The sequence below is a fragment of the Cervus elaphus genome, chromosome 30 (genome assembly GCF_910594005.1).
Source record: "Cervus elaphus chromosome 30, mCerEla1.1, whole genome shotgun sequence".
In the NCBI taxonomy this organism is placed as follows: Eukaryota; Metazoa; Chordata; class Mammalia; order Artiodactyla; family Cervidae; genus Cervus; species Cervus elaphus.
The window spans coordinates 4,530,960-4,555,013 of record NC_057844.1 but is presented as its reverse complement, the minus strand read 5'-3'; the positions used below and the strand labels follow the sequence as shown (position 1 = coordinate 4,555,013).

At 40.0% G+C, this 24,054-nt stretch overlaps 1 protein-coding gene and 1 long non-coding RNA gene across 6 annotated transcripts in view; both read right to left on the bottom strand.

Annotated features, from left to right (window-relative positions):
* Window positions 1-3,362: 3,362 nt before the first annotated feature.
* The window catches only part of DIAPH3 (diaphanous related formin 3), a 530,827-nt gene continuing 510,135 nt past the window's right edge, over window positions 3,363-24,054 (bottom strand). For all 5 annotated transcript variants that reach the window (XM_043892388.1, XM_043892386.1, XM_043892387.1 and 2 more), the window contains one exon: window positions 3,363-3,771. In XM_043892388.1, coding sequence (XP_043748323.1) covers window positions 3,509-3,771 — 263 coding nt within the window. In that variant the 3' untranslated portion in view covers window positions 3,363-3,508. The remainder of the gene's footprint in view (window positions 3,772-24,054) is intronic.
* Window positions 5,592-23,488, bottom strand: LOC122686984. The gene is made up of 2 exons (XR_006338974.1): window positions 21,577-23,488; window positions 5,592-6,865 (listed from the first exon to the last, which is right to left on the bottom strand). It is a non-coding gene; the product is annotated as an uncharacterized LOC122686984 (long non-coding RNA).

Sequence of the window (24,054 nt, the reverse complement as noted above, 5' to 3'; positions counted from 1 at the left end):
CAAAGTAATGTCTCTGCTTTTTAATATGCTGTCTAGGTTGGTCATAACTTTCCTTCCAAGGAGTAAGTGTCTTTTAATTTCATGGCTGCAAACACCATCTGCAGTGATTTTTTTAAGCTCCTGTCATCTTGGAGATGCTGAAAGGAGAATATGAAGCCAAATGTGAGGCTCAAAATCTAACAAGGTGAGTAGGAGGCAAAGAGACCCTCACAGTCAAACCCTAACTAGGGGCATGGCTCACTTTCCTTCTACCTCAAACTCCATTCCCATCTTAGCTGTAACCTCTTCCCTTATATCCACTTTAAAAGGCAATGGCCTACTTAGGAATAATGAACTTTTATGGTTTAAGGTTCCATTATTTTCTTTTTATGGGGAGATTTGGATTCAATTCTGAAATGTCATCCAGTTGCTGTGGCTCTTTGGCAGCTCCACATGTTTTGCTAAACAGTAGCTCTTGAGCATAATGGTTGAAGAGTTTGGCCCTAGAACGTATTTTAAGAATAGTCATGCCTGGCAAGGGCGTGTAACAGCTACCATTGAACAATTCACCAGAGAAAAAAAAAGAGTGGGTCACTGATAGCTACAATTCCTGGATCTCAAAATTTTTAATAATTAACATGAAGAAAAAGACAATGAATGCCAGTTTTAAAAATTTTCATTCATATTAGCACTTTATATATTAAGACCTACAACTTTCCAAAAGTTACACTCTATACAAAAGGTTGCCACAAAACTTACCACCAAAATCCACTGATGCTTATCTATAAAGGAGAGTTTGATAAGATGAAAGATTTGTACATTATAGATTTAGTTTCTAACTAGTAAACTCAGATCTACACAGAATTATATTTTAGGGGCTTCCCTGGTGGCTCAGCAGTAAAGAATCCGCCTGCAATGCAGGAGATGCAGAAGACTCGGGTTTGATCCCTGGGTGGGGAAGGTTCCCTGGAGGAGGAAATGGCAACTCTCTCCAGTGTTCTTGCCTGGAGAATCCCATGGACAGAGGAGCCTGGTGGGCTCAACTGAAGTGGCTGAGCGTGATATTTTAAAATGAGAATGAATCACCTAAGAAATAATCATTTGTGGCTAAACTAACATTTTGAAATCATTAATAATTCTTGTTTTTGAATAAACACTATTGTAACAACTAAGAGTTTTAGATTTACTTAGTATAAATAATTGCATTTTTTAGCTTTAGCAGAATTTTTTCAGATAAATTACTGAAATGTTTACTTCCTAACATAAATATTAGATGTTTGGCATATTTTGTTTAACTATTCAAATACATGTTAAGAAAAGGACATATATGTGTATATGATTAGATAAGATTGCTTTTCTTATTTTTAAATTACTTTAAATATTTGATTGGAAAACTTGTGGTTTCTCACAAGCAGTCTTTGCTTTTGGACCCCCTGATGATCACTTAGTTGTCTGTGTTCTTGCCAAATTCTCTCCTTTGACCTGAGAGCAAGGGGAGGGGAGTCTATTTTGGGGTTTGTCACTAGCTTGGATGGAGCGTCCTTGTCAAGGTACTGACTTTTTATCCACTAAATCAAATGAACAAAATCTGCCTGCTCAGAAACACAACTGTATCTCAAGGTTTGCCTCACTCTAGTTTTCATCCACAGTTGATTAAAGGAATATTATGACCTTAAAAATCCTAATTATACCTCCCTGCTTATTGTTGGAAGAAACACCTGCATCAGAAACCAGTGTTTCTTGGTTGCCTCTTACCTCTGTCGACTGCCCTGTGCTTCCCCTCACAGCTGCAGCCTCCCGCCCAGGCCTGTTGGGACAGGCCCCTCGCCTGAGAACGTCCTTCAGCCTCTGCAGACAGATGCTCTGGGCAGACTGCTCAGTGTCGGGGCTTCCCTGCCTTCCTCCACCCCTGGGAGACTGTCAACTTCACTCTCCTTTACGGGCCAGGCGGCCTCTCCCCTGTGTCTGCTCCCCAGTCCTAAACTGACACTCACCTGCCATCTGGTGTGTCCAAACTTTTCGGTTGAACTTTAGTTTTGTTTCTGAAAATCTCAAGCCTTCGCAAAATCATGTGAAGACCAGATAGTCAGGATTCCTTCATTTAGCTTCTTTCCTTGCTGTTAAGGGCTCCTGTCTGCTTAAATGTGTGAATATCCTTCACCTTTCCTGATTTTTAAAATGTGCTCTCAGGAAAATAGGAATTGCAACTGGAGGATAAAATGCACATTTCAGCAACACAGATGAGAACAATTTATTCCCACCTTGACTATGGATCACACTCTGTTCCCCAGTGTCTATAAACAGGGCCTGGCTCATTGTTCTAATTAATTAACTTTATTAACTTGGAGCTGAAAGAAGGTGGCAACTTAAACAAGGAAATAAAAAGCAGTGGACCTCGCCAGACTAGTTCCATATAACTGCTTTTTAACTGAAGGTAAAAGAGCAGTCACTTGCTTACTGCATGTCATAAAGCAAAAGAGATGCTTAGATAGACTGCAAAGCACAGTCTCTTTCCCCCAATCCACAGAATATGCTAATTACAACACAAAAGGTGCAACTTTTTTTATTTAGTGCAAATAACAAGTTTATTTTCTTTGATATAGAGTTAACAGAATTAATTTGATGCCCCCAACGAGGTAAAATTGCAACCTTTGCATAGGAAGACTTTTCTTGAAACACTTCAGATTTTTGTTAAAGTGATTGATTGTCAGATCAAAGAAACTGCAATTTCAAGTTTGTTCACAGAAATTAAAATTTCTTAATGTGGAAAGTTTCAAAATGGCAATTTGATCCCAGAGTCATCATTATCAGGGGGAAAATGCTTTCTCCCCTAAGAGTTTCGGCAGCACTGTAACATTGCATCCATTTACACAAAGGTATGTGCATTCTACAAAGAGAGGACATATATTCCTATTACATCAGTTTTGGAAGTGTGTTCAGTTGCCATATAGTCTCCAACAGGGTCTAATTAACATGAATTCAACAATGATCATAATGAGCTTACCAATCATCTCCTCACAGCTTTATTATATCCAGTTTATGTTTTCCGTGCTACGTTGATAGCATACAGATCTCAATTAAGGAGAAATCTGGCCCTATATAAATAACATACACGGAATATACATGGATATGTAGCAAGACTGAAGGCTGATGATTTGATGTTCACTAATGTTGAAAATAGTAAAGTAAAAACCAGGGACTTAAAAAGATGGTATTTTCTTAAGGACACACTGCTGAACACCTGGCCACCTACCTGCTCTCTGAAGCATTATGTATAATTCAACCACCAAATATAGAACACACGAACACCGGGAGACAAGGAAAGCACTAAAGCCCATTACAATCTTGAATGAGCCAAAACCTCAAGTACATAGGAAAAGCACTGCAATCATGTATTTAGCTTTATTTTTCTAATATATATCCTAATTTAAAACTACATAAAGTCACTTATATAAAAAGCAATTTTTTCAAGTGTTACAGCTTATAGCATGGCTTTATATTTGGCTTAATCATTTTTTACCAGTTTAATTTATAAAGCTCGTAATCTTGCCAGCAGGGCTTCAACTTCGGGAATGGGCTCATTTTTAGAAACAGAGCCAAGAAGTTCCATTTCCTTTTTTCTGCTGCTTTCTGCATTACAGGCTTCCTTCTTCTCAACTGCCTTGATCCTCCCTGTAGACGTGTGAGTGTCTAGATTATAATTAAGCTCCTTGGCGACTGCAATCCTTGTTGAGCTGCAATTGATATTGTAGTGTGAACGTGACCCTTCTGTCAACTGCAACTTCTGATTTTCTACAGTAAGGAAGAAAGAAGCATTAAACTTATTACTGTGATAAGCAAGGATTGTGCACATTATGAAACATTAAAATAATTATTCTCAACAAACAAGTCCTTTTTGACAGACTAAACTAAAAAATATTCAAGAGTAAGGTAGATTTAAATTAAACACATAGAGGTTAAGAATAAGCTAAAAAAATATAAAGAGGCAACTATATCATTAGTATTAATGCTTACTTCCTGCTTCCTTTGTGCCTGAAACCCCCATCACTCAGTTACTAGCAAGGTTGGTCCTGCATTTCGTTCAGTCTCTGCTCAAGTGCTACTGAGAGAGGCCGTCTCTGATCATCCATCTAAAACAGCACTCACCTTTTCATCACTCTCTCTTAACCTCGTCTTTCCCTTCACAGAACTTATGACCCCTGGACACATCATATACTTGCTTACTTGTCTGTTGTCTATGTCTTCACTAGAATGTAAGCTCTGCTGACAGCAAGGACATTGTTCTAAACACTGCTGAAACACTGGTGCCTAGGATGGCCGTGGGGCCAAGTAGGTGCTCAATAAATACGCACTGGGCAAGTAATTCATTTCTACACTTAAGACAGGCATTAGTTTGAATAATAAGGAGATTAATTTCCTTTTGAAAAGTAAAAAGAAGGAAAAACTAACAGGAAATTAAAAATCAAACTGTCAAAATTTCCTAGCAAGTCCAAATAATGTCATAATTTGCCAAATGCATACACATATATCAATACAGACCTGAAAACTATACACACGTGTATATTCTTTCATTGGTAAGTGATAGCAATCCCAACTTCTACAGGTTGTGAGGGAAGAGGTATAATAGCTAACAGCTAAATGACTCTAGCCAATTGACTTTCCCAAAGAGCAACAGATTTTCTCCTAATTAACTCTCACATTGTACAACTTTATGAGTAATCTCATGTATATCTCAAACTCAAAAAAAACACAGAACTCTCAATATTCACATAACCTTGAATGTGGCCTGAAAATGGCTTCAACAAACTTGACATGACATTTAAAGTTTTTTGGTTATTTGCTGAGAGATGTTCCATTATCCCAATAGCGATGACTTTGGAGCAGAAGCAGTCACTCATGACAGTGTGTTTTATGTGAGTGCTGAAAATTCCAACTGAGAACAGCTTGTACATTAAAAGGTGGCTGCTGAAGGTATTTACCACACTGTCATCTCCTGTCTGGGCCTTCCGGTGATGGATGAGTATTTTACTCACTTTCCTGGACAATCTCAACAAATTTTAGAAGTCTGATCACCTTTTAGCTGTTGGAAGAAAATAAATACACTCTTCCTGTCACCTTCTTTATCAGGTGGCCAATTGTTACTCAAAAGTAAAAATCTACAGAGCAGTGACTTTCTCTTAGGAATGTTTATCTCTATAGTTTATAACATGCGTATCATGTTTGCAGTAAAAAGTACAGCTAACACTGTATTCCTACAGTTCCCAAGACCACACACAAAAGTTGTTTTTCTTCCTAGCATCAACTCTCCTGCCCCAAAGTGTTTGAAAACTGCACTGTAGCTAAGTGCAAATTTTCAGTCTGCTTACTGTTCCTTCCCAAAATGTTCCTATCTTTTCTTGTCATTTGAGTTCTTGTAAACAACTCCATCATGATGATATCTCCAACAAACTATAATTTATTTTGCTGCTGGGCAACTCTCATTACATTTTTGATGACAGAGAAGAGATTCGATTGGCTAAAATATAGGTTTATGTTGTACATAAATAAAGTATTCCACACCTTTCCCGGCTATAATGTATCAAGCTCAATTCCACATGTGGCAAAGTGAAAACAGCATGGGATTTTAAGGTACATTGGGGTTGAAATCCAAGTCCCACCCCTTGGCTTTACAGGTTAGCTCACCTCTGTGAGTCTCAGGTTTCAACAAACTCCAAGGGCAGGTGTGAGAACTAAAGGGAAGGACGAGGTTGATACCTCCTTCGAGGTTCCTGGCTGTGCCTTCCTCTGCCCAAGCCTTCCAAGCGAGGCTTCTGCCACCCAAGGCTTGTTCAGATGCTCTGACCTTTCTGACTTTCTGGTGACCGTACCCACGAGGGCTGAAATACCATTTTATTAATAGCTTGTATTTATGTAGCACTTTATTTTTAAAGCATTTGTTGCACTTGAAACATTGCCACTGTCATTTTATAGATTGAGCGGTAAAAGCAAAAAGGGGTTAAACCATTTGCTTAGACTTAGTAACTGAGTAAGTCAGTGGCAGGAGACAAATGCTGTCTCTGGAGATACTAAGGCTGTCTTAAAGAAATTTAAAAAGCTTTTTGCCAAGAAAAAGTGCTAAGTAATTCAAAGCTAAGCTTCATATAGCAAGGTCCTGTTCTCAGGCTTCAGAATGCTTTCTGACAGATGTCCTGCCCGTGCAACTCTGCGGAAGGTGCACCTATGCCGCCTGCCTCAGCACCTCCAAGGTCACACGTAGACCCCTCTTCTCTTCTGGTATAACTTAAACTCCTGACTGTGAACTTCAGGTGCAACCGTTACCCCCGCAGGGCCTGGCACTCCTTGTCCATTCTCCTAGACCACCCTCTCCCATCTGCTCTCCCAGCAAACACCCAGCCTGCTCCCCTTCACCTTCACCTCACTCACCCACAGAGGGGTCAGAAGAGACCCTCCGTCAGCTGCTCACTGCAGCATCCACACCCTTCCCGCCGTGGACCACCCCGCAGGGTGGGCACCCGCCTTCCATTCTGGGGCAGCTGTGCCCTCTTCTCTCCTGCATTTTCAAGCCTTCCTTCTGCAAGTGACCGTTCCCCTCAGCACACAGGCACTATGCAGTGATGACCCCAACCTTCAGAGAAGAAATGTCTGTCTCCACATCCTGCTCCGTTCCGTCTTCCACCGTTGGCTGCCTTGGTAACAAAACACCTCAGAAGAACAGCCAATACCGCTGCCTCATTTCCCTTCTTCCTTTTCTTGAACCCGCTCCAATCATGCTTTTGACCCTTTAGGCTCAGACGCTCAGTCGTGTCTGACCGTTTGGGACTCCACGGACTGTAAGCCACCAAGCGCTCTGTCCATGCAATTCTCCAGGCAAGAATGCTGGAGTGGGCTGCCGTTCTCTTCTCCAGGGGGTCTTCCCTTCTGACCCTTTACTCTTCTGAGACAGCTCTCATCAAGGCCACTAATAAACTAGCGTTGCTAAAAACAAGATTGGCACACGCCTTGGATACTTTTGTTCTCCTTTACTTGACCTGTATCAAATCTGACGATGAAATGCCCAGCAGAGGATGAGCTTTTCTTTTACCGTCTGCTTCTGCAGAGAATTAGGCGGGTAACACTGGACAGCCAATGCAGGCAAAAGTGTTTCCACCCTATTGAGAAAACTTCAGACAGTTTTGGGCTAGCTTTAGGCACAAAGGGATAAGAGGAAAAACCAAGCTGGCATGTAACTCTTCTGTGGTTTTAGACAGAGAATCTTTCATGAGAAGCAATAGACAAGACAATATAACATGAAAAGAGGTCATTCCTGAGACCACTGAAGAAATCAAAAAGAAAGCAGAGAGCTCTTTTTAGAATGAGCGTATAGCTGTTAGAAATTCCTTGATAGCACTTCCTTCCAGTCCACACCTTTATCTCTCAGCATCCCAACAGCCCCATCCTGGTTCTCAGCCTTGGGAGGCCCAAGCTGTAGCACTGAGGAAGTCACATCCCAAACTGCAAAGTACGAATGAAGTTGGGTAGGTGAAGGATCCCCTGTCCCACTGCAAACTAGAGAAAATGTTTAGGAGTAGAGAAAGATCCCAAGTTGGAAGGTCTCTTTTATACAGACATTTTATTACAATGTTGGTTCATTACAATGTCTTTTGCCATTACTATTGATACTATTTTAAAAGTCTGTTATTGGTGGTTTCCTGTGGGCTGAACTGGAGACCCAAATTCCACATAAAAAACATGCACTTGATTTCTAAATGGTTCACTTCAAACATCAGGGGGGGTACCTCAACTCTGCAAGTTGGTGAAAACTCTATATAGGTGCTCAGAGCTATGAAATAAATTGTAATTTGAGGCCAGTGGGCTTGTATCTTTTTTTATGTGAAATTAGTTCCAAATACAAGGTGATACACTTGGACACATGGACTCTTTAAGTGGAAGATAAGGCTGGGATCAATAAAAAGAGAAGCATTTTCTTCTTTCCCTGAAGTCAAATCCTTACCAACACACAGTTTTAAAAAGGAGATGAAAAACATTAAGGCCAAGTAGAATGCTTCCTTAGTTTTTCTCCAAAGACAGGAAACTTGTGCTATTATTTTATGAATCAAATCCAAGGTTTTTTTTCTTCCGCCTTTAAGATAATAATTGATGTCTGTGAAAAGAATTATGATCTATCTAGGACTCCTGCCAATATCCAGGCCATTGGTGACTGGAGTACAGATGGGCCAGGGCCAGCTGCTATTTTTACTGCTAGGCCAGTAAGGATATCCAATCTACACATCTTGTATTTATGTTTCTGTGGAAATAAACAGGGTGAGAATACATGTCATTACCCTTTAAGATAGGGAAACTTACTTATTTCAATTTAATTCCTTATGTGATTTTTACTATAGAATTGGTTTTGCAGTCCCACACAGTTTTTTTTCTGAAACTAAATGAGAAGTTGGAAATTGTCAAAAAGTTAAATGGGTCTCAAATACAGAGAATCTGCTAGACGAGAGAGAGAGGGAGAGGGAGAGAGAGAGAGAGAGAGAGAGAGAGAGAGAGAGAGAGAGAGAGAGAGCATAAAAGCCTTAAACCACAAACTGGGCTGGATCCAACATGACCTTGGCAGAATACAGATTTGGATGACAAAGAAAGCTAGAAACAAAAAACCATGCTGAGCTAACCCACCATCCTGAGTTAACTTTTGCATCATTTCTTGAGTAATATAAAAGACATAGGAACCGGGAAAGTCGCTGACAAAAAAGAAAATATAAACGTATGCAACTTGGCATCTAGATGAGGAAATATTTCAGCCAACAGCTGTTATGCTTCCTGAGCTAAGAAGGCAAGGCTAAGGCTCTGGCTGACAGCCCTTGGGGAAAACCCTCTCTGCTACAGGAAATATCAGTTATGGTTCAGAAAGAGGCATTATTCCCTTTAAGTCAGTATTGATCCTCCATCACATTGTGGTTCTAATGGGCACTGGGTTCTTAGAAGCGCCAACTCTCAGATGAAATATGAAACTGAGCCCCTGCCTTTTGTGGTCAGCGGTGTGCCTGTGGCAGTCTGACAGGAGGAGGAATGCAGAACTCTGGTGTCCTAAACTGACTGCATCTCTTCAGTCTGCCTGAAATTTGATCTCTTCTTACAGTTCTTTACCTTTTGCTCTTAACTATTACTTTGACCTACTAAGTAGCTGTTTGGCTTACCCAGTAATACCATTTTTTTGGCAGGAGAAAAAATGACCCATAAATATAATTTTAAAGCACTACTGGGCCTACATGATAGTAAAGTGTGTGACAAATATATGTTTTTAATCTATGCAATAACTGAAGTTACTGCTGGCCACCCGCAGCCTTCACCCCTGTGGTTTTCCTTACTATTGATTTACTGGTGCTATAAATAATTGCCTTTTCTTTGCTTCATTTTGCTGTTTATTTTACTTTTTGTATTGAAAACATATAAAAAATGATAAAAACATCAAAAGGGCATTTTGTATATAGCTAAAATTCTTACAGATTTCTGTAAAAATTCTTACAGAAACCAATTAAGTAGAAACAAAAATGACAAAAAAAGATTACTCCCCCAATTTAAACAAAAGAAAGCAGAGATGACAGATAAAAGGCATTTCTGAATAACGGAGATAACTGACAATTAAATTAGGATTTTTGCATTAACTAGATATATGAACTTCTATTCACTGGTCAGATCAAACACTCTCTTCCAATAACAGAAAATACAACGCTACATATGGACAATACCAAAATCAAACTGATTATGTTCTTTGCAGTCGAAGATGGAGAAGCTCTACACAGTCAGCAAAAACAAGACCGGGAGCTGACTGTGGCTCAGATCATGAACTCCTTGGTGCAAAATTCAGACTTAAATTGAAGAAAGTAGGGAAAACCACTAGACCATTCATGGATGACCTAAATCAAATCCCTATGTTATACAGTGGAAGTGACAAATAGGTTCAAGGGATTAGATCTGATAGACAGAGTGCCTGAAGAACTATGGACAGAGGTTCATAACATTGTACAGGAAGTGGTGATCAAAACCATCCCCAAGAAAAAAGAAAAGCAAAAAGGCAAAATGGTTCTCTGAGGAGGCCTTACAAATGGCTGAGAAAAGAAGAGAAGCTGAAGGCAAAGGAGAAAAGGGAAGATATTCCCATCTGAATGCAGAGTTCCAAAGAATAGCAAGGAGAGATAAGAAAGCCTTCCTCAGTGATCAATGCAAAGAAGTAGAGGAAAACAATAGAACGGGAAAGACTAGAGATCTCTTCCAGATAATTAGAGATACCAAAGGAACATTTCTGCAAAGATGGGCACAATAAAGGAAAGAAACTGTATGGACCTAACAGAATCAGAAGATATTAAGAGGCAGCGAGTAAACACAGAAGAACTGTATAAAAAAGATCTTAATGACCCAGATAATCACGATGGTGTGATCACTCACCTAGAGCCAGACATCCTGGGCCTTAGGAAGCATCACTACGAACGAAGCTAGTGGAGGTGATGGAATTCCAGTTGAGCTATTTCAAATCCTAAAAGATGATGCTGTGAAAGTGCTGCACTCAATATGTCAGCAAATTTGGAAAACTCAGCAGCGGCCACAGGACTGGAAAAGGTCAGTTTTCATTCCAATTCCAAAGAAGGGCAATGCAAAAGAATGCTCAAACTACCGCACAATTGCACTCAGTTCACATGCTAGGAAAGTAATGCTCAAAATTTTCCAAGCCAGGCTTCAACAGTACATGAACTGAGAACTTCCAGATGTTCAAGTTGGATTTAGAAAAGGCAGAGGAACCCGAGATCGAATTGTCAACATCTGCTGAATCATTGAAAAAGCAAGACAGTTCCAGAAAAACATTTACTTCTGCTTCATTGACTAAGCTAAAGCCTTTGACTATGTGGATCACAATAAACTGTGTAAAATTCTTCAAGAGATGAGAATAACAGACCACCTTACCTGTTTCCTGAGAAATCTGTATGCAGGTCAGGAAGCAACAGTTAGAACTGGACATAGAAAAACTGACTGCTTCCAAATTGGGAAAGGAGTACATCAAGGCTGTATATTGTCACCCTGCTTATTTAACTTATATGCAGAGTACATCATAAGAAATGCCAGGCTGGATAAAGCACAAGCTGGAATCAAGATTGCTGGGAGAAATATCAATAACCTCAGATATGCAGATGACATCACCCTTATGGCAGAAAGTGAAGAAGAACTAACAGCCTTTTGATGAAGGTGAAAGAGGAGAGTGAAAAAGCAGACTTAAAGCTCAGCATTCAAAAACTGAAGGTCATGGCATCTGGCCCATCACTTCATGGCAAATAGATGGGGAAGCAGTGGAAACAGTGGCAGATTTTCTTTTTTTGGGCTCCAAAATCACTGCAGATGGTGACTGCAGCCATGAAATTAAAAGATGCTTGCTCCTTGGAAGACAAGTTATGACAACCTAGGCAGCATATTAAAAAGCAGAGACATTACTTTGCTGACAAAGGTCCATCTAGCTAACGCTATGGTTTTCCCAGTAGTCATGTATGGATGTCAGAGCTGGACCAAAAAGAAGGCTCAATGCCAAATAATTGATGATTTTGAGCTGTGGTGTTGGAGAAGATTCTTGAGAGTCCCTTGGACAGCAAGGAGATCCAGCCAGTCAATCCTAAAGGAAATCAGTCCTGAATATTCATTGGAAGGACTGATGCTGAAGCTGAAACTCCAATACTTTGTCCACCTGATGGGAAGAACAGACTCATTGGAAAAGACCCTGGTGCTGGGAAAGATTGAAGGCAGGAGGAGAAGGGGACAACAGAGGATGAGAGGGTTGGATGGCATCCAACTCTAAACCGACTTAAGGGACATGAGTTTGAGCAAGCCCTGGGAGATGCTGAAGAACAGGGAAGCCTGGTGTGCTGTAGTCCATGGGGTCTCAAGGAATCTGACACAACTGAGCGACTGAACAACAATAACAATAATGTAGTCTTGGTCTATTTCACTGTCCTTTGAATAAAAATTTAAAGACAGCACTGCTGTTTTACAATTTCCTCCACTCAGCCCTCCTAATCTGACATGGTGCGAAAAGGGCCTTAAGATGGTACAGGCTCCTGGGTACGGGAATTCTAAAGAGAATAGCAGTGCAAACTCTTCCAGTCAACTACTTATCTTTCTGAGTTATAATATATTACTTGAACTGAATACCCCACTCTATATGTGCTTCCCTCTTTCTCACATTCCTACCTAATTTTTAAGCAAATTCTAATTTGGGTTTCATCTGTACCTCTTTGTTAAAACTGCTCCCTATAAGAATACCAGAAGCCTCAAAATCTCTAAACTCGATGGAATTTTCCCATGCTTCATTTTCTCTTACTGTTACAACACTTTTATTGTTGTTTGGTCACTAAATTGTGTCCGACTGTTTGTGACCCCATGGACTGCAGCATGCAGGCTTCCCTGAACTTCACTCTCTCCCAGAGTTTGCTCAAACTCATGCCCATTGAGTCGATGATGCCATCCAGCCACATTATTCTCTGTTGCCCCTTCTCTTCCTTCCCTCAGTCTTTCCCAGCATCAGGCTCTTTTCCAATGAGTCGGGTCTTCTCATCAGGTGATCAAAGTATTGGAGCTTCAGCTTCAGCATCAGTCCTTCCAACGAATATTCAGTGTTGATTTCCTTTAGGACTGACTAGTTTGACCTCCTTGTAGTCCAAGGTACTCTCAAGAGTCTTCTCTAGCAACAGAGTTTGAAAGCATTAACTCTTTTTTGAAATACTTTGTTGTTCAGTCACTTAGTTGTGTCCAACTCTTTGCAACCCCATGGACTGCAGCACGCCAGGCTTCCCTGTCCTTTACTATCTCTTAGAGTTTGTTCAAACTCATGTTCATGGAGTCCATGATGCCATCCAACTATCTTGTCCTCTGTTGTCCCCTTCTCCTCCTGCCTTCAACACTTAATAGAGTGTGTATAATAAAGAAATTGGTTAGCCTTTGTCCGGTTCTAGAAGGTAGCCTCTAGCCCTTTGAATTAACAGAGTGAACAGCGTGTCTTTGTTATCTATGGTGGGCCCCTCTGATCATACCTGAAGATTTATGCTAGTAAGTTGACTCATCATGGGACCCTAGTTTCTGGTAAGAAGTGATTCAGAATGGGGAGGGGCCACATTAGAAAGAGCAGTCATGTGACTGGAGTGTTGGGAGGTGGAGACTGGGTTCAATCATGGGGCCCATCAATCATGCCCGAGGAATAAAGCTTCGACAAAAATCTATGGTCTCTGAGGAGCAGGTGAGGTTTCCTGGTTGGCCATAGGTATTGTCACACACTGACAGCATGATGCATGTATATGCTGGGGGGTGGACGGTGATATATCCCTGAGGAATTTTCTGGCTGGTTCTGACTTGTGTCCTTTCGCTATAATAAAGCTGTAATAGTAAGTAGTGCTCACTGGCTCAGTCATGTCCAGCTCTGCCACCCCATGGGCTGTAACCCACAAGGCTCCTCTGCTCATGAGATTTCCCAGGAAAGAACACTGCAGAGGGTTGCCATATCCCCCTCCAGGGGATCTTCCTGACCCAGGGATCAAACTTGCATCTCCTGTGTCTCCTACATTGGCAGACGGATTCTTTACCATTGTGCCACCTGGGAAATCAAAATAGTACTTCTTGAAACCTAGAGTCTTTCTAGTGAATTATCAAACCTGAGGAGATAGTGAAAAACCCCCAAAGTTGCAGCCACCTAGCCAGAAGACAGGCAGGACTGGGCACCCCCAAACTTGCAGCTGGTGTATGAAGTAAGGGCAGTAGAGGCCTGTGACTTCTAAAGCTTGGCCTAATCCCTGATAACTGGTGTCATGTCACTGAAGAATGCTGTCTATAACTTAACATCAGTATCCCCATCTGACCTTTATACACACACATGCTATAGTTGGCAAGCAGTCTTCCCACACATCTACTCATGTGATTCTTATAATGCTCCTGTGGAAGAGGTAACATGGGTGTCTTACCTCGTTTTACACACAGCTGAGGCAGCAGGCATCACTTTCAGGCAGAGACAGACAAGACTCAAGTCCTGAGACCCCTGGTTAGCACCTTCCATCATGACAAGGCCCTTCACCACGCTTATTCTCCCACTTACTGATGCTTCATTCTTAGTCTTCTCATCCACTTTACCTTTTCAACCCCTTACAAAGACAAGGGTCTCTCTCTGTGGCCATTTAGATCCTTGGCCCTTTCTGTCCTCTCTCTACACTCTGCTCACCAAGATCTCACAGTTTCAACCATCTCCCCTAGGAAGGAATCCCCCACATCCACAGCTCCAGGCCTAAGGCGAGAGCTTCAGTACTGTTGTCTGCCTCAGCATTTTCCACTGAAATGCCTGGCACAATCCCACAACACATTTTCAATTCAAACTTTCACAAGCAAAGCAACTTCCTCTTAACGTTTATACACCAAAACCAACCAAAGCGTCTGTTTACTAGGCTTGCTGTCTGTCACTGACAGCTGTCTCAGGCTACCAGGCACTTGTGGTCACCAGTGTGTGGCTGAGCAGCCATTAAGTAAATGGTGTTTAAAGTATGCAATTGCCTGTCAGCTAATGGATATCAGACAGTAAATAAATTCATGGGTTGGTCTGGCGGTTTATGAGGAAGAAGGTAGGCAAATTACACAGGTATATAACTTGATGTTACAGTTACTGGATACATAATATATGTTAAACCCTTTACGTGTTATTTAAAAAATTTTCCAACAACTCTAAGATAAAAGTATTAACAACTTATCTGGTCATTCAGATGGCAAAGAATCTGCCTGCAATGTGAGGGAACTGGGTTTGATCCCTGGATTGGGAAGAGCCCCTGGAGAAGGGACTGGTTACCCACTCCAGTATTCTTGCCTGGAAAAATTCCAAGGACCGAAGAGCCTGGTAGGCTACAGTCCATGGGGTTGCAAAGAGTCGGACACGACTGTGCAACTAATACTTTCACCAACACTTAATAAATAAGGAAACCGAGGTTTAGATAAGTCCATGAACCTCAAGGTCACAGAGACTTTGATATTTGCCTCCAGAAAACATAATTCACATCTTACTCCCTCACAGCTCTGGGGGCAGAGGATGAGGTTATGGCAAAAGACATATTGTGAAAGGGAAAGAGCACTTTACACTTGAGATTTGAGGACAAGCCTATACCCCGTGCTAATGACCAGGAAGTGGTACTGGAAAATAACCAGATGAATACTAGAGGAACTAAATATTTTCCTTAGGCCATTTCTAAGTGGTATCTTATAGTGTGCTTATGTATTTTTATTTTGTATATTTCCTAAGTCAACGTTTACTAGATACTGCAAACGCACAGATTTTTTTTTTCCTAAATGAGTAATGTATGCTATTTCAACTCCATTTCACTTTCATAGAATCATATAATATAGAGGCATGTAACCTCAGGTTTGGAAAGAACCTTAGGAATTGCCAGAACCATCTATCCAATGCTTGAATTCCCTTTACTCAGAATCCCATCCAATGGTTGTCCAGTCTAAGTTTGAAGACCTCTAGTCATAGTCTCACCATCTCATAAGGCAATATATTCCTCTAATAATTAAATATTTTAACTTAGATTTATCTAGTGTTTGCTCCCCTAAGGTCTTAGTCACTAGCCAGACCTACTGATTTTTCCCACTAGGGCCGTATTAACAGAGTCTAATTTCTCTTCCATTCACCAGTTCTTCAACTATTTAAAAAGATATATCACAATCCCCAAATCTTTGCCAAGCCAAACATCCACAATTTCTTCAACTGTTCTTCCAGAGATCATGAGCTGAAGTTATTGTTAAGTTAACTCATTAGTTAACCCACTGAGTACTTATCCACCATGCTAGGTGCTCAGGCCTTGAAACATTTAGGGTCCTGTCATTTCCATTATGAACATGCAAAACCATATTCATTTAGTAGTCCAAAATCCTGCAGAAAATACAAACCCAACTAGTGTACCAGTACCAAAATACACGAGAACTGATGCTCATAGAATCTTTTTGAATATAACCTTAAAAACCTGAAGTTGATTTTCAGCCTAATAAAAATCTGCTTAAAACTATCTGTGTTTATTCATTGGAGAATTCAGTCCTGCAATACATTTGTAATGAAGATGATTTTAAATGAAATAATTTTGGGTATGACTTTATATATAAAAATGTTCCTTTAGGTCTCCCCAGCCTGTCACCACACATATAGTCACATTCACTAGCCTTATAGAAAGCGGTATGTTCAAGGAGCAAGAAAAACACTCATATCATCTAATTCTGATCTAACTTGCTAGAATGTAAGCTCCACAGAGGCAACAATCTTTGTTTCATTCACAAAGAATAAATAAAATAGTTCTTAGAATAGTGCCTGTTTTATAACAGGTGTTTAAAACATTATTTCTTGAGTGACAAAACCTAAGCATGCCATACTTTTACCACCTTACTTCATATTAATCTTCCCAAAGAAAACACTTCAGAACAACAGTCTGAAAAACTGATGACATGTCAGTTTTTATTTAATGTATATTTTTGTGCTTTCTGACCTCTTTAGGAACTAGCTTCGAGTCTAGAATGGCACTGTCCAATAGAAATATAATAAGCATCATGAAAGTGAGCTACATATGTTACTTAACATTGTCCAGTGGTCACCTTAAAAACTGGGACAGGAAATCAGGTGTAACTAGTCTGAACAATGTAGTTTACCTACCAATGTCAACTATTATTATTTCAACATGTAAGCAAAATAAAAAATATACTAACAAAATCCTTAATTTTTCTTTTGTACTAAGTCTTCAAAGTCAAATATGTATTTTATAGTTGTCAGTACATCTTTTTTCCATATATTTTATTCACATATAAGGACAACAATGCTTTGTTATATCTACTGCTTTTCAGGCTGATATAGAAAACTGGTAACTCCCCCTAAATTCATTAATACAGATGCAGATTATATTTCCTGTTATTCCTTGAAGCCCCATATGACCAGAGACTAGATTAGGGCCAGTGAAAGTAAATGAAAGCAACATGTTGAATTTCCCATCTATGTCCTTGAAAGAAAAAAAGTCTCATTTATTTCTCCTCCACAAAGACTTAGTGTGAGAGGCAGAGTAGCTGTTTTAGAGCCAGAGAAGGAGGTTCCACGTTGCGGACGGCAGTACAACAGGACACAGTGAAGTAGCAGCACATGAGCCTTTGGGAAGAGTTGTGTACTGTATATTTTCATAATGCAAAATAATTTCTGCATTTTATAATCAGTGTTACATTTAGATCTTTGTAATAACATTCCAAGTTCACAATTTAAATTATAATATACATATTTTAGGGCTTCCCTGGTGGCTCAGATGGTAAAGAATCTGCCTGCAATGCACGAGACCTGGGTATGATCCCTGGGTTGGGACGATCCCCTGGAGAAGAGAATGGCTACCCCCTCCAGTATTCTTGCCTGGAGAATCCCATGGACAGAGGAGCCTGGTGGACTACAGTCCATGGGGTTGTGAAGAGTAGGACATGACTGAGCAACTAACATATACACACATACATGTAATAATTCAAAGATAGAGTTAATTCAGAATTCTATTCTTCATGTTATGAATTTGTACTGTTTAAGTACACAATTAAATATATATTTTAATAAAAAATAAATACATATTTTCAGACAGATAATTTAATGAATAAATAACTGAAAGTAGTTTTTTATTCAATAGAGAAATGGTATCTTTTCTGCTATCAGTTTGAATGTTTCCAGGCTTCTTTGTAGCATTTGAGAAAAAGAGAAATAGTCTCTCAATTCAGAGAAGCCTAAATGTACCATAGCTCTTGAGCCAAAACTAGTTACATGGATGACTGGCAAAGTTCAAATTAATTTAAGTTAAATAAAACATGTCTTAGTTTGCTATTTAATTGGAATTAGCTGTTGTCTTTTTCCACATTATTAAATGTTGAAATGACCAATGGTTCTATGCTCGTAGTTCTTCTATTCAGTAGCTAGTCCCACTTTTATTTTCTGTCTATATATACATGCCTCAAATACACATGCACAACCAAAAATTACTTCCTTCACTCAAAATTCATAGACCCTATTGGAAGTACATCTTAATTCAGACTAGCCACAGTCTGAGAGCTCAGGAGCCACACACAGCTATGGGCTACTGTCCTGACAGCACAGGTCTAGAACCTGGAGTTTCCACCAGTGCTAATACCTGTAAGATTGTTGAATTAGGTATCTTCATAGAAAACTCCAGTGATGAGTAACTATCTCAGATGGATTTTGTACCATTCAGTTCAGTTCAGCCGCTCAGTCGTGTCTGACTCTGCGACCCCATGAACCGCAGCACGCCAGGCCTCCCTGCCTATCTCCAACTTCTGGAGTCCACCCAAACCCATGTCCATTGAGTTGGTGATGCCATCCAACCATCTCATCCTCTATCGTCCCCTTCTCCTCCTGCCCCCAATCCCTCCCAGCATCAGGGTCCTTTCCAATGAGTCAGTTCTTCACATCAGGTGGCCAAACTATTGGAGTTTCAGCTTCAGCATCAGTCCTTCCAGTGAACACCCAGGACTGATCTCCTTTAGGATGGACTGGTTGGATCTCCTTGCAGTCCAAGGGACTCTCAAGAGTTTTCTCCAACACCACAGTTCAAAAGCATCAATTCTTCAGTGCTCAGCTTTCTTTATAGTCCAACTGTCACATCCACACATGACCACTGGAAAAACCATAGCCTTGACCAGATGGACCTTTGCTGACAAAGTAATGTCTCTGCTTTTTAATATGCTGTCTAGGTTGGTCATAACTTTCCTTCCAAGGAGTAAGCGTCTTTTAATTTCATGGCTGCAATCACCATCTGCAGTTATTTTGGAGCCCAGAAAAATTTGTACTATTAGAAAGCTAATAATTAGTATTAACAAAATTTAGGGATTATCCCAAAAATAATTTTTAAGGTTGAGTTAAAAGTTCTAATTGATATCCTAGTAGAAATTAATATTGTCCATTTCCCCATATTTGCCAAAAATACTTCTAAATTTATTGTAAGTCACAATAGAGGGAGATGTACAGTTCAAAGGGCTAAAGTAAAAGTTATAAATCAAGATCACAAGCCCCAGCTTTGTACGGATATGCACTTTGGAACTTTTCTCCTCTGTATCAGGGATGCATTTAAATCAGCAAATTATTTCCCTATGTAATTCAGATTAGAAATCTTAAGTTTTGTTCTATGGTCACAGATTGTATGACAATAATAATTAGATATCAGGTAAATATGTGCTGCTTGAATTATATAGGGAAATAAATTGCAGATAAAAATATAACCCGAAAACTGAGGGGAAAAAAATTCCCAAATACATACCTTATTGAGATTAGGTCCATAAATGAAAGATAAAGTATTAAAGGAATCAGTTACTACAGAAGGAAAATGCTTTTCAAACATTATTTTTTTTAGCTACATGAAAAACATCCAAGTGAAAGAACGTAATGTTCCAAAATTTAGCATTTCATTGTGACTTTGTTTTATAAGGAAAGGAAGTCACAGTTGTTCATTCCTAGATAATTTGGATTTATGCAACTTCTATGAACGGTAAAATAGGCAATGACTAAAGATTCAAAGTGCAGTCATGAAACTGAATGCTATAATGACGTACCTATTGCTTCCGCTGTCTGTTTTGACATATGTTGATCCAGCCACCAAGGCAGAGGGAGGCCAAGTTACCATTCAGATTCTACTTTGCAGTTCTGTAGACGTTTTAGTAAATCAGTGAAAATTAGAAGGATCTAACATATTAAATGTGACTCTCCTTCTTTCCAAAATGAGATTGACCTTTATTTCTTGCCATTCTCCTATTCAAATTGGAACAGGACCTACACTGGGCCGAGGTGCAGAGGCACCTGTTAAAGCTGATAGACCTGCCTTTTTTGATTGGTCTATTCATAGCCCAGCAGCATTATCTTGTACTGGATTGATGGTACCAGGTTTCATTATAAAATCTGAAACGACTAAGATTTTGGTTTCCTCTATTTCCAGAAAATGAGTAAAAAAGATTTTGGCGTGAGTCACAGCCATTACCTTAGAGGGCAGCTCAGGCTATTATATGACTGCCTCCTGCTGTTTTCTGAGCTAAGTAGGAGGATCTTATTCAACCATATTCTTTTTACAGATTCATAGCTCACTGGCCTTCTTCCTCCAAAGAACAATTCTGCATACTATGCCCTTGGACCAGTAATCTAGGAAGATATGTTGATGGTGTCTCAAGTTCTCTGAAATCCTTCTCTGCTTAGGCTATGAGATATGTGACAAAACTCCAGGAAACACCCTGAGTATGGACCTTATCTACTGAAAAGAGGCTGCCTTCAGCAGTAACTCCCATGCACATATCCAGAGGAAAAGGCATGAAAAAATATGTTATGTGGAAATCTTTTAGCAGATTTCTCCTAAAGAAAAATATTAACAAGTGTGAGTTAAAATAATACAGTAGGAAACAGAAATGTTTAAAGGCTTTAAATTCTGTTTCTGAAATATGGAAGGCATACAGGACACTTTAGGGTAAAAACTACTTATTTTCAGAACTAGCATATTTGGATCAGCGATTTGGGCGCTGGTTGCAGAGTCCCTCGTGCTCTGCCCGCAGTCTGACTTCTGACGGCTTCGGCTGAGTCAAAGAATATTGATCTGCATTTTAAAGGTGAAATTTTTGATCGGCAAAATAAGTCAGGCAAAGAGGATCTTTCTTAGAAGCTGCTCCCTTTTAATGAGGAAACAGTAAAAGAAATAAGTCAAAGTCACTTCAGTTATTTTCTCGAAATAAAAATCTTTAAGCTTGGTTCCTACGAAAGCCCGGGCTGCATCGAGATCTCGGAAAAACTGGTTTCTGTAAACAACTCATTCTGAATGCAGCATCGGCTGGGCCTGTGCTTCCTAAGACGCTCTGGACACAAAGTCAGATCTGACCACCTAATTCCCTCCTTCCATTTACTGCTAGATTCCTGCCTCAGGCTTCTCTAGCCAGCAGGGACAGTTTCCTCAAAGACCCGGTCCAACCATCTTCCCAGGGCTTTGGAGCACCTCCTGTCTCCATGGTAACACAAAACACGAGGCAGGAGAAATGTATCACATAGCAGGCAGAAAAGAAAGATATTATGGTGCAGTACTCTTGGTAAGCTAAAGAAGTGCTGACTGCAGGAAAATGGTCACAGGACGAGATGGGGCAATTGACGGTTGTCCCATTTCTTGTATATTCTCCTAAAAGAGCTCCAAGTGTTAGCACTAAAGAAATCTTAAAGTATGTGGAACGTTATAACCCACATGGTATCTTCAATTTTAAAAAAATTATCAGAGACCCACATTAGCCATATATCCAGCAATTTATAGTTCATTAAGCTAGTGAGATTTAAGTCCTCAGTTAGTTGAGATACCAAGTATGAAAAGAAAAAGCTAAATAAATATTCCAGAATGGTTTATGTTAAAGACAAACGAAAGCATGTTACTATTACACAGCAGAATGTTCCTTTTTCAATTATTCAGCCTTAGTATTAGCGGCTCAGCTGTGTCTGACTCTTTGCAAACCCATGGACTGTAGTCCACCAGGCTCCTCTGTCCATGGAATTTTCCCAGGCCAGAATACTGGAGTGGGCTGCCATTCCCTTCTCCAGGGGATCTTCCTGACCCAGGGATCGAGCCCAGGTCTCCTGCACTGCAGGAAGATTCTTTACCGTCTGAGCCACCAGGGAAGATAATGTAAATTTTCCGAGTCTTTTCCAGTTTGGGGCACCAAACTAAATGGAGTATGTAAGTCTATTTAGTACAGTGGTTTAGTAGTTTCAAATTGTTGGTCAGTTCCAATCTGTTTCCTGTTTACAAAGCAGCAGCCTCTAACTCATGATGCAGTATATGAGGAATGGTAATGCTCTTCAATTTGAAGCAGGAAACATCCACGCAAACATGTAATATCTATGCATTATGAAACACACATTAATGTAGACATTTAATAGATACCTACTCTAAAAATATTTCACGCAAGCCTATAAAATAATGCTGAGCATCAATGCTAGAAGCTTGCTGTGAGCTTCAGAATGTCTGTGAAAAATGCTGCAGGGGACAGCTGGCTACTAGGCCTCGGTGTGGCATCCGTGGGCACATTTCAGGTGCCTGAACTGAGAGGTCCACAAAGTTCTCTGCGGCAGCACCCCCACAGTCAGACCAGCAGAAATTCAGGGAAGCTAGTCACACACTTGTACAATTCTTAAGAGCTGAGATTTCATTTACAGTCAGTTTTTTGTTTGTTTTAGCACATCAACTGAGATGCAGCAATGAGCTATTGCCACTAGAGGTCAGATAGTCACACCTGTCACTAATCATTAAATGGGCACTAGAGCACCTTGAATAATTTATTTTTAGTGACTTAAAAATATGGAACATAATACATTCTTTTATAACTGTTACAATACAGTAATAATATGTTTGCTAGTTAACTGTTCTATTTCTGATGACCTTAGATTTTGCAATGGTACCAGCTTTCCATACAGGCTCTCACTTGATTGGAAGAGGAGAAAGATCATTTCAAGTAATGGAATCCTGTAACATAAAAAAGCCTTTTCTGCAGTAGATCAAAGGAGTTCTGTGTTTTGCAGTTTTACCAAATCCATTTGGTGATCCTAATATTCAGGGCCTTTCCCAACACCAATGATTTTATTTCTCTAATGTAATATCTTATGTCTGTTCTCTTCTGGGATAGGCAAGCCATATCATCTTACATCTTATCCGAGGGAAGAAGTAATCAATGCTGAAAGCTTGCTGTGAACTTCAGTGCGTCTAATTATAATCAGGGGGTGAATCATTCCTCATTTGTCCAATGAGTGTCAAACCAAGAATACTTGCTTAAAAACAACAAAAATTTCAACTACGACACAATTTGCAAAGGTGGAATTCATTCAGATTTAGTTCTAACAAAATAGAGTCACTTTATCACCATCTGACTATAATGAATAAAATTACAGTTAATAAAATACAGTAAGTCCCCTAAATATGAACAGGTTGCGGACTTGCGAAGCTGTGAACATGTGTGCCATCAGCGTCAGGCGTGACTGCCACGGCAGCCTGCCCCCGTCTCTCATTGCTGATGGTCCTGGGCTTTCCTGGCCCCATCCCCTCCCTTCTCTGTCAGGAACTCCTTTCCTGTCCACGGGATGCCAGTCCCATATGCCAGCTGCTGCATTTGTTGTACTACTATACTTTTCAAGGCACTATACTGCAAGATTTTAGTTATTTTACTCTTTCATTTATTTTTTCTATATTATTTGTGTGAAAAGCATTGTAAACCTATTATAGTACAATACTATATAGCCAATTGTGCTAGTAACACACCTAGGTTAGCTTTATTGGACTAACAAATTGGACTTACAAATGCACTTTCCTAATGGAATACGTTCGTATGTAGGGGACTTAGTGCAACTGTAATTTTTCCTCCCAACTTCAGGTTTTGTTTTATAAAAGACTAATAATAAAAATAATACAAATGTGTTTGATACCAAGGGAACATTTCATGCAAAGAAGGGCTCAATAAAGGACAGAAATGGTATGGACCTAACAGAAGCAGAAGACATTAAGAAGAGGTGGCAAGAATACACAGAAGAACTGTACAAAAAAGGTCTTCAAGACCCAGATAATCACGATGGTGTGATCACTCACCTAGAGCCAGACATCCTGGAATGTGAAGTCAAGTGGGCCTTGGGAAGCATCACTATGAACCAAACTAGTGGGGGTGATGGAATTCTAGCTGAGTTATTTCAAATCCTAAAGGAGGATGCTGTGAAAGTGCTGCACTCAAAATGTCAGCAAATTTGGAAAACTCAGCAGTGGCCTCAGGACTGGAAAAGGTCAGTTTTCAGTCCAATCCCATAGATAGACAATGCCAAAGAATGCTCAAACTACCGCACAATTGCACTCATCTCACACGCTAGTATAGTAATGCTCAAAATTCTCCAAGCCAGGCTTCAGCAATACGTGAACCGTGAACTTCCAGATGTTCAAGCTGGTTTTAGAAAAGGCAGAGGAACCAGAGGTCAAATTGCTAACATCTGCTGGATCATCAAAAAATCGAGAG